This window comes from Neofelis nebulosa, chromosome 5 (genome assembly GCF_028018385.1).
Source record: "Neofelis nebulosa isolate mNeoNeb1 chromosome 5, mNeoNeb1.pri, whole genome shotgun sequence".
NCBI lineage: Eukaryota > Metazoa > Chordata > Mammalia > Carnivora > Felidae > Neofelis > Neofelis nebulosa.
In genome coordinates this window covers 55,364,106-55,379,477 of record NC_080786.1, presented here as the reverse complement: position 1 = coordinate 55,379,477, position 15,372 = coordinate 55,364,106, and the positions used below count along the sequence as shown (strand labels likewise).

The following is a 15,372-nucleotide window of genomic DNA, read 5'->3' as shown; positions in this document are numbered from 1 at the left end:
AGAGTTCCAAAGTAAGTCAGAAAGGAATTAACCCAAAATCAATTGCAAATCCTTCTGACTTTTCTCCTCAGCCCCGGATTCTGATGTTTTAGAAGTAAATTTAACCCAAAATGTGTTGGAAGGTGTTTTTTTTAATCCCCCAAGAGAGAAGATTCATTTTTAGCTAATGTTTAGAAAGGGAGATCTCATACTGAGAAAACCCAGGAATTTGGAGTACCTTCTTTAGGTGCAGGATCACGTGTTCTGTGATATTAGCAAGGTAAATTCCACCCTGCCAAACCACCTGCTACTTACCTCTCACTGCAGTTGCCTAACTTTCTGCCACTCCTATTCCCATGGACAGAAAACAACACGGAACTCTGAGCAAGCCCCACCTCCACATTTGTTACATCCCTGCACGTTCCCTTTATAGTATTCTCATTTCATGACTCAAACATGGGTTCATGGGAACACATGTTGTTGTTTGTTTTTCATTGTTGATGTTGCTCTATTTATCCTTTCTTGTCCATTCAGGCCGGAACAAAGTCCTGCTCCTGAGTAATGTGTGTCATAAGTCCCAGGTCCTCCCTGTTCATTCTGGGAAAAGAGGTGAAACTTTATCTCCTTCCTCACTGGACACAAATCTAGTGAGAGAAAAAAATCATCATCTGTTGATAAAAAAAGGGCAGTGACATTCAGAAATAAAATATAGTCACTTACTCTCCAATCAATTGTAGGATAACTTCTTAGGGGACTTCCAAGCCCTTACTGTTTTCCACTGCCCCAGGGTCCCTGTTCATTTGCTGGATTCTCTGTAGGATTCAGTCTCTTCCTGTGGTTCCCAGGACTCTAATAATCCTTCTCCCTCTTCCTCCCCTGAACTTGGTAAAACTCTGCTTTGGGTCTTTTAACCATACTAAGATGTACATCACTAACAAGAACCTTAATTTTTGCCAGTTCCAGGTAACATTTGCATTAAATAGGCATCAGGATCCTCATTTGGTTAGAGGAGCATATGAACTGTGGGATTCAGGAAAGAGTCCTGAGTAGGGCAAGAAGAGTAGAGACAGGGGAAACAGGGTAGGGCTGAAGTCTTCCAGATATCCTACATACCTGGATCCATTGTCCTTGCTCAAGTCTGAGTCTTCTAAGACCACAGAAAACCTTCACTGGACTTTTCACTTCTTTCATCCAATGTTAATTCCCAAAACACAGGGTGTTCCCTGCCTGGTCCAGTCACTTCCATTCAGTTTGACAAACTAATTTAAATGTCAACAAATTTTGGGGCGCCTGGGTGGCGCAGTCGGTTAAGCGTCCGACTTCAGCCAGGTCACGATCTCGCAGTCCGTGAGTTCGAGCCCCGCGTCAGGCTCTGGGCTGATGGCTCGGAGCCTGGAGCCTGTTTCCGATTCTGTGTCTCCCTCTCTCTCTGCCCCTCCCCCGTTCATGCTCTGTCTCTCTCTGTCCCAAAAATAAATAAAAAACATTGAAAAAAAAAATTAAAAAAAAAAAATAAATATCAACAAATTTAATATCAATTTGGTGTTAGCCCCATAGACTTGGCCCTTTTCTTTAAACTGAGTGATTTGGTCTAGGGGATCTCAGTTCCATTAACATTCTAGATTTCATTTTAACATTCTAGATTTCACTTTAGCTGCCTAACACATGTGGCAAATATTGTCCATAATGTATATGGGTGGAATATACTCAACTGAATTAGAATCCTCAAGGGCGCCTGGGTGGCTCAGTTGGTTGAGCGTCCGACTTCGGCTCAGGTCACGATCTCACAGTTTGTGGGTTTGAGCCCCACATCAGGCTCTGTGCTGGCCGCTTGCTCAGAGCCTGGAGCCTGCTTCAGATTCTGTGTCTCCTTCTCTCTCTGCCCCTCCCCCATTCACGCTTTGTCTCACTCTGTTTCTCAAAAATAAATAAATGTAAAAAAAAAATTAAAAAAAAAAAAAAAGAATCCTCAAAGATGATGGTGACTATCTCTGTCACCATGGAATCTCCAGTTCCTAGTGCAATTTCCAGCATGTCAATAATTATTTTCAGTAAATAAAAAGGAGGGAGGGAGGGAGGGAGGGAAAGAGGAAAGGCTTTTTCCAGTTAGATTCTAACTTCCTATCTATATGCTTCTCCATGTACAAATCCTTTGAATTGATGCTACAGTTTCATTTTTACTAATCCTTACAGCAAACTTAAACACTAGGGATTATTATCTCCAGTTTACAACTGAGGACATTGAAGCCCAAAACAGTTAAGTACTGGGCCAAGGTCACACAGCCAGTATGTGGAGGAGTCAGGACTTGAACCAACATCTATCTTTATTCCCAAATCCATACTCTGCATTATGCAAATGTAATAAAAGCATTTCCCAAACTATAAATAATCCAAATTGTTTTGTTATTATTATTAGAGAAACTCTGATAAATCAAATCCATTAGGCACCTTAGAATGTAGTACCACACTAGTCCCCATGTTTTTAAAACAATGGCCCAGAGAAAGCCTTTCCTTACGCTTCACAATCCATTCCTCCAAGTAACACTGCTGCCCTTTGCTTCACCTCCTACCTCTTACAGGGAGCCTCAATTCCTTTGTGTTCCATAGGGGCTTCCAGCCCTCCCAATTCACCCAAGGGTATCATCACTCAGCTTCAGCTGTCAGTCACACCCATCTAGGCCCCTGCAGCCACATCACTATCTGCTTAAGCAATGCTACTCCTAAAAGTACAGCCTCCTTAAAGATCTAGGAAGGTTTTTAAAATCATCAAGTTTAGAGGAACAAAATTTTTTTAATGTATGTTTATTTTTGAAAGAGAGAGAGAGAGAGGGAGAGAGAGAGAGAGAGAGAGAGAAAATGCAAACGGGGAAGAGGTAGAGAGTGAGGGGGAGGGGCAGAGAGAGAGAGGGGGACAGCAAATCCAAAGTGGGTTCTGTGCTGACAGCAGCCAGCCAGATGCAGGGCTCAAACTCACAAATTAAGGGAGTCATGACCCGAGCCAAGCCGAAGTCAGATGCTTAACCAACTGAGCCACCCAGGAGCCCCGAGGGAAAAATTATTTTAAAGGTAACAAACTACTGCCTCCCTCTTTTCCATATATGGAAATCATCTTTCAAAAGCGCTTAACCAAAAACAAGGAGATTCACTGTGTGCTTGAGCAGAGTTACCATTTTAAGTTCTTTGTTTAGCTTTACTGGGATAGGGCACTAGGTCGTTAAGGAAGTGAGCAAACTAATTCCACCCTTCATTGTGAGAAATTAAGACTTCAAGATGTTTCCTCTCATCTAGTTCTATGTTACCTATGGGTAATTCATTTCATTGCATTTCTGCCATCTTATTTCCCCAAATTCAGCCTATTCTCCTAGCTTCCTTCTTAGCATCTTTCCATGTCCTTTCCCCCATGTGGTACTCATTCCTGGCCCCTCAGCCATTGTGTGTTTGTTGCATGGTCCAGCGTGCTGCCTGTAAGAGCATCTCCTGTCTGCAGGTCCATTTTGGGGAAAGATTCCTTCTGAAGCCATTACTATTCAGAAGAAATCACACAGTAGTACTCAAAATGCATTTGTTGATGAATGAGTGAATTCTTCTACCCACATTACTCATCTTAAAAAGTGGGTTTTTTAAATCTTGGATGCAGTCCCATAGGAAATTTAAAAATGGAATCAAAAGGAAGTAGACATATATTACTTAAGCAAATCTAGAACCTAAATATAGTGATATTCCAACAATAGATTGTAGCAGATGGTTTACCAATAATAACCCACTCTCTCTTCTCACCTTTTCTTTTTTTAAATGTTTTACACAATTTTATCCCATTTTATTCTGTAAAAATGCACACAGATTCTAGAATATACTATAATGCCATTTTTTTTCAACTGCATTAGTAATTTTTTAAAATTACAGTTGACATACTGAAGTACCTGGGTTGCTCAGTTGGTTCAGTATCCAACTCTCGATTTAAGCTCAGGTCATGATCTCACAGTCGTGGGATCGAGCCCCGTGTCAGGCTCTGTGCTGACAGCACACAAGCTTGGGGTTCTCTTTCTCCTCTCCCCCTACCCTTCCCTTGCACACACTCAAACTCCCTCTCTCTCAAAATAAATAAACATTTTAAAAAATAACATATAGGTGACATACAATGTTGTATTAATTTCAGATGTACAACATGGTGATTCAGCACACTAACAGCACTTCACTACATAAGTGTAGTCACCATACAGTTATTGCAATTATTATTGACCATATTTCCTATGCTGTACTTTTCATCCCCGTGACTAATTTATATAGTTATCTTTCTACCTAAGAAACAATAAACAATCTTTAAAATTGCTTTTCATCAATAAGGGGAAAAAATAATCCAAGTGGGGGGAGAAATCAATGCCTTTTAGAACTTTTAGAACTTCAGGAGACCGAAGTGACATATGACAATAAAGGCATTTTTTACATGTCAGAGATGGCTACCGAGAGGGTTAGAAAATTATACGGAGGACTGGAAAAACTAGCAAGACAAGAAAAACTTCTAAAATCTTAATTCTCTAAATTGTTAGCAATGTGTAATCAATGTCCTACCAGGTATCCACCTTTGGTGTAATGCATGTTGGTATGCTTTAGATCTATTGTTTGATTGACTGGTTGATTGATTTTTTACAGCTTAAAATAATAAACATTGACTGTCTCACAGTTTCTGTGGCTCTGGAATCTGAGCACATCTTAGCTGAGCAATTCTGGCTCAGGGTCTCTCACAAGACTGCAATCAAGGTGTCCGTCGGGGCTGCTCAAGCAAGAAATTTAATTTTAGAAAACAAAGCTATGGCTTGTGTGCATTTTTAAAAGCTAAAATGTAGAGAGAAAAAGTCAATGGTATTTCTATAAATAATTTGTAAATGAGTAATTTATCTCATTTATAAAAGTGAAAAGAGTGTTAAGAATATTTTAACCAGATTTTTAGTACAAGGTTGATCCTGAATGAGTAACGCCCATGGGAGAACAGAGACAGGTTTTCTGAAATCACTGGGCTTCAAATTCACTTCAACTTGGCTTTAGAATGCAGGGAAGGCCATGTGTCCATATGAAATTAACTCCTCATTCTCTCAAACCTACCACAGCATTCCCCTGTTAACCCTTAGAGACCCCTTCACTCATAGGATAAAGACAAAATATTTAGCTTATCCACCTAGGCCCTGCAGTGGTTACCTAACTCTGGCCATTCCCTTCTCTTCAGTTTTCTCCTACTCCCACCCTCCATCCCCGGATCTCTATGGCTCCATTCCCTGCCTCCCACAAACATCCATCAACCCTCTTCCCACCTTTAACTTTGGCACAAACACAACTTGATCCCTATCTTGGCCATTCTCCCACCTGACTACCCATTTTATCTGTATGACTTATAGTCATCCCTTGAATCTCATCTCAAATATCTCTTCCTCCAAGACATGCTGAGACTGGATCAGGTTTCCCACAGCCCCTTATACACTGCTCTTTTCCTTTAGGGCATAATGTAGTTGGAAATTACATATTTGTGTATATTATTTGATTGCTACCTGTCTCCTCAACCGGACCAAGTTTCCTAAGGGATCTATGCCATAGGTCTATGCCTATGTCTGAGTCATTGTTCTCCCACCTTCTCCCAGTACAACCTGGAACATGATACCTGATGAAGGTATTCTCACACTCCCCAACAGTTACCTGGTGCCACCCTGAATCCTATCTAGGTAATGAAGAGGAAGCAAGAATGGGTAGTCATGAATAGAGTTTTAAATATAATATATACAGTTGTCTAGTGGGACACCCTAACAGCTCAAATGGTGATACCTCCTCATTTTCTCCATTTCAGCCTATCAGTGAAAAACGTTGGTTGTTTGGATAATATCACTCACTGAAATTACCACTTCTTCGGTCATTCATTTCCTCCAAGACCTAATTCTATTGGCCTTTGCTCTTTCTCTGCAACCAAAGCTAGGAATGAAAAATAATGTTGGAAGTCAGCTCTTACCAAGGTCCACCTACCAGGACAAGGCATTTAAATCCAATTACTTAGTTCCTACTTTGGCTTTTAGGAAAGATGAGAGGCTGACTTTTCATAAGAAAGTGCAATGACTTCAGTTTGTATCATCCATTTATTTGAATTACCCTGGCCATTATTACAGATAATCGCAACCTGGTAACACAAAGACTTTTCATTTTCAGGGGTTTTTTTTTTGTTTTTTTTTTTTTGTAGAAATTACACTTATCAGAAAGAGTTACTTATTGTCAAAGCCAAACTGTTGAAAGTCAATAATAGCTAACTATATCCTACTTAGGTTGGGACTCTGAGTGATCTATAACTATTATTTTTCTTTAAGTTGGTTGCTTGTCATTCATTTACTCACTCATTCAGCACATATTTACTTATGACCATAGCCTGAGGAGTCCACAGTCCTATGGAGCAAAAACATCATACTTTCACGAAAAAGAATCAAAGAAAAGAGACATTTTCAGGTCAGAAAATAGAAATGATCTTTAAAAAATTTAACTGTGATTTGAATAGGAAGCGTTCTCAAAGTGGAATTAGATGATGTGGCACCGTTATATTCTTAGGAGTAAGCAGAAGAGGCACAAAGGTCAGCTTGTATTACCATAGACACCTATCATGTCTATGAAACTTTATAGAATCTTCCCAAGAATCTTTTTTAGAAATGATAGATGCCCTTCTTTCTAGGAGGTTTTAGATGCATATAGTTGTAACTGTGATCCATCTAATCACAGTGAGACCAAGAAAACATTTTTATGTGGTTTTCATAAGTTCTCTACCCAAAAGTCAAATGACCATCCAACTTTGGGCTTCCCGTTTGTTTTAGAGATCCCCAAGACCACCCACCTGTTCAGTGACCTACCAGAAAGACTCACAGAAGTCAATATATATTTATACTCACAGATAAGGATTATTACAGTGAACAGATGTATAACAGTATCAGCAAGGAATAAAGATACAGGTAGTATCCCAAAAAATGCATTTAGAGGCTTCTGATGCTCTCTCTCTCCCATGAGTGGATAGACCAAGTGCTCTTCTTTCTCCACTAGCAAAAAGTGCAGTGATACACATGCAATATTTCTGCCCAGAGGAGCCCATCAGAGACACAGCACTGAAGTCTTCACTGGGGCTTGTTCCATGGACATCTTTGCCTGACAATTACCAAAACTCCAGACTTCCAGAATAAAGTAGGTGTTCACCATGAATTATGTCATTTGCACAGTTTAGGCGTAGTGAATCATCCTTATCCATTAGGGAATGGAGAGAACATTCCAAAAGCCAAGTTCCCAGATGCCAGCCCAGGGCCAAACTTGCAAGCAGATCCTTCTAAAGATAGCAGCCTCAGGCTTGCTATATGAACTCTTTTCTGCACACCATTCTTTAAATATTCTTCCAGAATACATATTGTAGGAAATAGAAAGTTCACACTTCTCACTCTTTGTACACATGGCTAAAGAAAATGTGGTTAGCCTCAATTTTTAGATATTTTCACTAGACTATTACTAGCAATTATCATTTTTAGATAAATATTATCATTGCTAATATTGTTGCCATTAATCCTAGTGCTAATTATTATTCATAATGGCAATATTATGAATTCCTATGATTAACATATTGGGTATTATTTCTATATAATACTCACATTAATCCATTCAGTGATCATTAACATGTTTTTAAAGGTGCTAACGTGCGGAGACCATGAAAACCTAAGGAGCTTCTGTGTTTGGTTCCTTATTTTATTTCTCTTCTCATCTGTTAACAGGACAGACTTTCTGCAGCTTGAAAGGAGCCGACCATGGATTTCAGACGTGTGAAGGACTATTTCTCCTGGCTCTACTATCAGTACCAAATCATTAGCTGCTGTGCTGTCTTGGAACCCTGGGAGCGATCCATGTTCAATACGATCTTACTAACCATTTTTGCTATGGTGGTATACACCGCCTATGTTTTTATCCCAATCCACATTCGTCTGGCTTGGGAATTTTTCTCCAAAATGTGTGGCTATCACAGTACAATTTCTAATTGATCTTAGTTGCATTCTGTGAATCGGCATTGCCTCTGTAAATGTTGCTTACAACTTACCAACTTACATGAATACTGTGTCTTCTTCCACTCTCTGATCTGAAAAGCTCCCTTCTCTATGCACTCTTGTATCTTGCCTGAAATGTGAGATAGGTGTCTCTTTAGGTTCTTTTGTACATTCTGCATTGTGCATCGGACCATGGATAACACAAAGACCTTACCTCACATACCAGCCGTATTCTCTCAACTTAAATCTACAACTTCAGATTTTTTTTTTTTAATCAGAAATTTCATATAAAATTTTTCTGGGAAGTTGGCTCCTAAGAGACATACCAGAATCATATTTAAAATGCTCCCTTGATACTTGTTCTGTACTAAAGGGTCTATTTTTTAAAATCTGTTCATAAGCTCCTGTCAAAAGTATCCTATCCTTGTTTACAACATATGAAAAGATATGAATAAATTATATGGGCCCCCTAAAGTCTTATTTTCTAGTAAACTGCTGATACCTAAAATTCTTTTAGTTCAAGTGCAAAAGAATAGGCTGGAGGCAATTATCTCTTTTCAGACACGGTTCATGAATTATTTCAAATGCCTTCTAAAAGTCTGGATTTATAACAGGTTAAAATCAACAATGTTGATTTTAGATAACCCAGTAAGTATTATGATACAAAAATGTTAAGTGTAAGGAACAAAACATAATCAAAGTAAATTTAGATATTGTGACTTGCGATGCTGCCTAATACAGCATTGCGTGATGCTGGGGAGCCTTGCGTGATGCTGGGGAGCCAGGGGGAGAAGGGGGAGGGAAAAGAAACTGCTTTCTTTCTGTGATTTCACTCAGTGGAGGGTTGGGGGGAAGCACGTATTGGGCTACAGGAAGAAACGCTAATAAGTAGACTGGAAGTAATATTCTACCAGCAGGAACTCGACAGCTCCAGTTAAATGCTTTGATATAGTGACTCCTTTGCAGAGCAAAAACAAGATTTATTCAATTTCCTTCAAAGTGTTTATCTCAAAAACAAATACAAGTTTTTAAGTATACTGCTGAATCAGATGTGAATGCCAAAGACCAAACCTTATAGTTTGTCTTTCCTTCCAATAACTAGTAAGGTTAGTAATTCTGGAGGGTAAAAATGGAAATAGTTTTTGGACAATATTTGCACCTATGTTTGTATTATGGGGGAAAAAAAAAAGCAAACATTCCCAGGAAGCCCAGAGAGAAAGATGTTTGGCATGCCAAATTAACATGCATGTTTGTTAAAAAACAAAAACGTGTTTTGAAGATAAACCAGATCTGAACATGTACTGTTGATTTTTGCAAAATAAAATTAGGTTTAATTTTGTAAATAAAATATTCACCTCCAGATTTGCTTTTTCCTCATATTACACTAAATATCCAGGTGCTTCTGTCCTCATTTGTCCCCAGACTTCCTGTTTCTTACTAATCCATTGTGGCAACTGATCTTAAAACAGTAGGATAAAACTAACATCTATCAAGGGCCTTCTCCATAGTGAACACATTTTACATGTTGAAGTAGGTATTAAGGTCTCCCAGTTACAGGTAAGGAAAGTAGAACTTGGCAAAGATGAGATTCATGTTTAAGATCCTTTATCTACTAGTGGCAAAGCAAGAAAGCAAATCCAGGACCACACAGGGCCCTGAAATATTTGCCACATGCAAGCCCATGGGAGGATAATGTGAGCAAATGAAAGTTGATGGGATAGGGTCACCAACATGTCAGAAAGCAAAACCACATCAATTTAAAGGGGCAAGGGTATGAGGAGACAGCTGAGGTCAGAGGAACAACAGGCCCAAGTCCCAGCTTCCACCTTTGCTGTTACCCAAGTGCTGTGTTCACCCATCTCTATGCTGTCCAGGCCCATCTGCCTATTTTGAAAGATTGCTTTCACTTTTAAATATTTAACAGAGGATTCTCAGTTAAGCATGAACTTGGACACATTCCCAGTTCACAATGATTTAACACCCTTACATACATGGACCCCTACTAAGTACTCTTGGAATTCAATTACAAAGATACTGCATTGACCTTCTTAAAATCCTCCTTCTAAAAATAAGAGTTAAAACAAATGTGAATAGACACAGCAAAGCTTAATAAAAGATATTGCAAAGCACTGCCCCAGGATGTCACTTTGAAGGTAAGCATTTCCTCTGAGCAATCAAAATGATAAACACAGAGTCCAACAAATACAATCAAACAGTTTGGATAAAAACCTATCTGCATGCAGAAGGCAAGAAAGCCCTACCTGCCGTGTCTGCTTTGTCAATTTTCTAGACTAGGCAGAGATGCTCTTTACCATGACTACAGTTCACCTAGTTTACAAGCACTGTTTATATGCTTTTTCTTTATTTCTTTTATATGTATATTTCAATGGTGGTCACAGAACTGTAAAAAAAAAAAAAAAAAAAATAGCCAAAAGCTTCATGGTTAAAATGGGCTTATGTTTGTCACTCACTAAACTTGGAATCATAAAATGTTCCTGCACTGATATTGGCCAAGTCGACAATTGCTTTTACCTACTTGAGCAACAAAAAAAATATGAAATGCTAAGAAATCAGGCAGTTTTAACAGCAAGATAATACTGGTCAGTCTTTGTTAATAAGTTGTGTGTACAAAAAAAAAAATCTCTAGTTCACATTTTCTACTTTTTTCTTCTTCCATCATTACCATATTTAGATTATCTCACTAGTAGAGCATGTGTCCCCTGGAAGGCAGGAAATTTATTCTTTCTGAATGCCCAGTGTGTAATACAGAGCTTAGCAGATACACCTCCTAGAGAACATTACATAGTTTCCCATATCCTGTATCCACATAGAAACAAGGAAACTCAGTATTTGTATTGGGCCAACCTCAGAATGGAAAATTTCCATCTATCAACCAAAAGAGTAACACTCATTCGTTTATTTCTTCATTCAACAAGTGTATGAAAAGCCAACCATGTACTGATAGAGGAATGGCAAGATGGATAGATATTCTATGAAGAAAGCATCGTAGAAACTAGGTGGTAGGTATTCACATGTTTGTTGTAAAATTCTCTCAACTTTACTGCACGTTTGAAAGTTTTTATTGAGAAAACATTGGAGGACAAGTCTACCATGTGCTAGTTGTTGAGCTTGCCACTAGGAAACAAAGATAAATGAGACAGAAACAGTAACATTCCCCAACTCATGAATCATACAATCTGGTAGGCAAGATGACACAAAGGAAAAAAATAAGCAAACAAAATATTTACGAGTTGTGGTAAGGTCTTATGAAAGGAACAGCAGAGTGCTAGAGAGGAAGAAAACAGAGGGTCGAGGCAGGTAGAGCAATTGGGGGACCCAGTGAGACTTAAATCCAAACTTCTCTTACTGTAGGAGGTTAAGCAGGGGGACGATGTGGGAAAGAGGTGATCTTACCTTGTAAGATGGGGACACCTGGCTGCTGTGTGAGGGAAGATGGGATGGGCAGGGGTCAGAGCCGGGATACCCCATGCAGGAGAGAGCTGGACTAAGGTGGAAGCATCAGAAGCAGAGAGACAGATGGTCTGATTTCACATGTATTTTGTAGCTAAAAAGCCAACACGCCTTGATTATAGGTTGGATCAAAGGAGTAATTCCATGAAATACGACCTTTTTCTTCCTTTTTTTAGAAATTTTTTAAATGTTTAATTTTATTTTTTGAGAGACAGAGACAGAGCATGAGCAGGGGAGGGGCAGAGATACAGAGACACAGAATCCGAAGCAGTCTCCAGGATCTGAGCTGTCAGCACAGAGCCCCTTACAGGGCTTGAACCCACCAATGTGAGATCATGACCTGAGCCAAAGTTGGACGCTCAACCAACCTGAGCCACCCAGGTGCCCCTCAAGACCTTTTTCTTTAAACATCTAACCTACCCAAAAGAAACTTCCTTCTCATTTTGGTAATTTCCGGAAATGATAAACTGTCCTAAGAGAGACTGAAGGAAACCAAGTTCATGTATTTTTACTATTTTTTCCAGCTTTTAAAGTTTCACTATATCTCATCAAGAATCCTTATCCTTTTTATTTTTAAGTTTATTTTGAGACAGAGAGAGAGACCATGAACGGGGGAGAGGGGCAGAGAGAGGCACAGAGAATCTCAAGCAGGCTCCACGCTGTTGGCATGGAGCCCAACACGGGGCTCAATCACACAAGCCATGAGATCATGACGTCCGCCGAAGCCAAGAGTCAGATGCTTAACCAACTGAGCGACCCAGGCACACCAAGAGTCTATACTTCTGATTGGAAGAAAGGACTCCTATTTTCCACCATGAAACAGAATGTTATTCTCTAGGTACTTTGCATCATCAGACTAAAACCAAAAAATCAGTAGCATGGTTCTTCCAAGGGATTAAATTATCCCAACACTAATTCTAGAGCTTGAAAAGGCTTTGAAAGAAAACTTCAGGGCTTGGGGTCTCTTTGATTCATTCCTGAATTATTATGCTGACAACAGTGAAAGTAATAGTACTGAGAAGATTTAATGGCGGTCTTATCATACTGGGCTGACCAATTTTTAATTTTAGCTATTTGGTTGGAAATTATAAAGAAATAGGGTACAGAAGGAGTTCCAAAATAAAGTGACAGTTGCCTTTACTATTATGGCAAAGCCTATTTCAGTAGCTTTTTTGTGAACAAAATGATGATGTATTCCATTAACAATATTCACACCTCTCATCATTTCCAGATGGAATTCAAAATTCAAATTGCTGCTTTTAATATTGTACTTTTGTTCCTAAAAGAGGCAGCATTTAACCCAGATGTCTGATTATGGGGGAGGGGAGATTGCAAAATAGAGGAGAGCACCCCAGGTTCCACCCTCCCAGCCTCCACCTGCCAAAGCCACACCCACACCGAGCAGCCAGTAAAGTCCCTGGATGGCACCGACCTGATCAAAACGGACAAAGAGGAAGGAGAGACAGAGAGAGAGATTGGGGGGAGGGAAGGGGAGGGAAGAAGGTTTATCCTTTTGTTCTTTAAGTTTATACTGGGGAAGTCTCACTTCCAAGCAAAGTGCAATCCTTCTCTGTCCTCATTCCTCAAAGAACTTCCCTGATCTCATATTTTTTCCTAACATGAGCAATATCCAAATGTTTTACATCTTATCCATATTAATATTTGTTTCTTTTGTCACAATAATTCTCCTTTTCCCTCAGTTAAAATAAGTCTTCTGAATAATCAGGCAATCGATCCTCTCTCCATCCTCCAGTGGGTCTTATGTCTTCCCTCCTCTATCGCCTGGCTTCTAGGTTTCACTCTGCCTCACCCTATCCCAGGCCTATTGTGTCACTATTTTTCAAAGTTCAATAACCTCCTTAGAAAATTAGACAATGGACTTGGGTCTCTCCAGGGATTCTTCAAATTAAAGTCTACAGTCCATGAAATTCTAGTGACTCTCGATATTTCAGCTTCTTGAAGCTTCCCCTGGTTATTTTTTAAATTTTTTTTTGAGAGAGACAGAGACAGAATACAAGCAGGGGAGGGGCATAGAAAGGGAGAGACACAGAATCGAAAGCAGGCTCCATGCCCCAAGTTGTCAGCACAGAGCCCAATGTGGGGCTTGAACCCACAAACTGTGAGATCACGGCCTGAGCCAAAGTCGGACACTTAACTGACTGAGCCGCCCAGGCACCCCATCCCCTGGTTGTTGATAGGAAATTCAGAATTTCTCTGAAATTCTATGGTCTCTGTAACCTTAGCACTGACCATCATTGTTGTGGGAGAAAGGTAATATAATCCATACATAAAAACAAACAAGCAAACAAACACACAAAATCCCAAAGAGCAATCGGTCAGTCCTTTACCTTAGATTCAATTGAGAAAATCTAGTTCATTGAATGGATGGTGGGTTTATAGGAGAGGCCTTCCTGGGGGATTCAGCTTGCATCTTGCATTTCAGTAGCCACCCCTACTGCAGAGACCTTCCCCATCACCTCCCAGACCTTCTCAAGGTCCTCCTGCCTACACCTACTTGGAGCCCCAGGAAGGTTTACTGTCATTCTCAGCAACCTCCGTTTTCACCACTGGATGAACACAACGGACTGGGGATAGGCAGGGCGGCTCTGAGGAGAATCCAAAAAGAGAGAAGTGGTTCGTGTCTATTGGTCTAGCCAATAGACAAAGTGTCCAAAAAATCAGCTGTCAGTGTAACCTCTGGTAGCTTATCTTGTGCACCTTATTATGCAAAGGCACTACCAACCTCCTAGCCCTGAATTGTATTTCTTCGAGCCAGAGAAAGTAAATGGCTCCAAAGGAGAGGGGAAAAAGGAAAGTCCATTACTCACACATGCATATTCCATGCCTCTCCTATGTCAGTTCCCACAGAGGTATGTGGGTGTTGCTTCTGGAGAGCACAGACCACGTGTTTTGCGTGTGTGTTTGGTTTTTGTTGTTGTTGTTGTTGTGGTTTTCCTCATGTAATTTTGTAAAAGCTCATTGAATGAACTGATGAATAAATTAAGTCCTTTTTACAATTCCAGGTTGAAAGGCATAGAGTAATATTCCAGATATGATTTGTCATTAGAGTTTGTATTGAGTGATTCACATATAAGGAGAGTTTCTTTTTTAAAAAAAATTTTTTTGAGAGAGAGAAAACATGCATGTGCACTTGAGCAGGAGAGAAGGGCAGAGGGAGAGAAAGAAAGAATCCCAGACAGGCCCCATCCCGGGCTGGATCCCATGACTCCAGCTAGATCCCATGACCTGGGGGATCATGTCCCCAGCAGAAATCAAGAGTCGGATGCTCAACCGACTGAACCACCCCAGGTGCCCCTATAAGGGAGAGTTTTAAACTCTGAATAAGGAGGTGAAAATTTTGAGAAATTACTGACCCTTCCTTATATTCTCCTACCTGTTGCTCATCTTCTGCTCCTACATTTCCTTTCGTGGCAATCCCCGCATGCGCATTGCTAAAAGATAGAGGGTTTTTAAAGGTTAATTGATGAATTTCCTCCTCAAGTACTACACCATTGGTTCTCATCTGTGGCTATACATTAGAATCATTTGGGAGCTCTAAAAACCACCGGTGTCTGGGCCCACCCCCAAAATTAAATCAAAATCCCCGGAAGGAGCCCCAGCCTGGTAGTTTAAAAAGCTCCCCAGGTGATTCTCATATTCAGCCCAGACTAAGGACCACTTTACCAGGTCATCATGAAGTGCTAATTAAGTCACTAAAATCCAATTTAGAGCCGGATTCTCCATTACTCTCTCCCACTTGCCGGGTTCCTGAATATGTCTGTGATACGGTCAAGGCTCCACTGTTTCTCTAGATACGGCTTGAATCGCAACAAATACTACTTCCCTACAGTTTTTCTGTAAAAGTACTTAACACTCCCTTTAG

The 15,372-nt window shown here is 40.0% G+C and overlaps 1 protein-coding gene across 1 annotated transcript in view; it reads left to right on the top strand.

Annotated features, from left to right (window-relative positions):
- SPTSSB (serine palmitoyltransferase small subunit B) overlaps positions 1-8,744 on the top strand; it is a 29,522-nt gene extending 20,778 nt beyond the window's left edge. Inside the window, exon 3 of the mRNA XM_058730405.1 lies at positions 7,752-8,744. Coding sequence (XP_058586388.1) covers positions 7,785-8,015 — 231 coding nt within the window. The 5' untranslated portion in view covers positions 7,752-7,784 and the 3' untranslated portion in view covers positions 8,016-8,744. The remainder of the gene's footprint in view (positions 1-7,751) is intronic.
- The last annotated feature ends 6,628 nt before the right edge of the window (positions 8,745-15,372 follow it).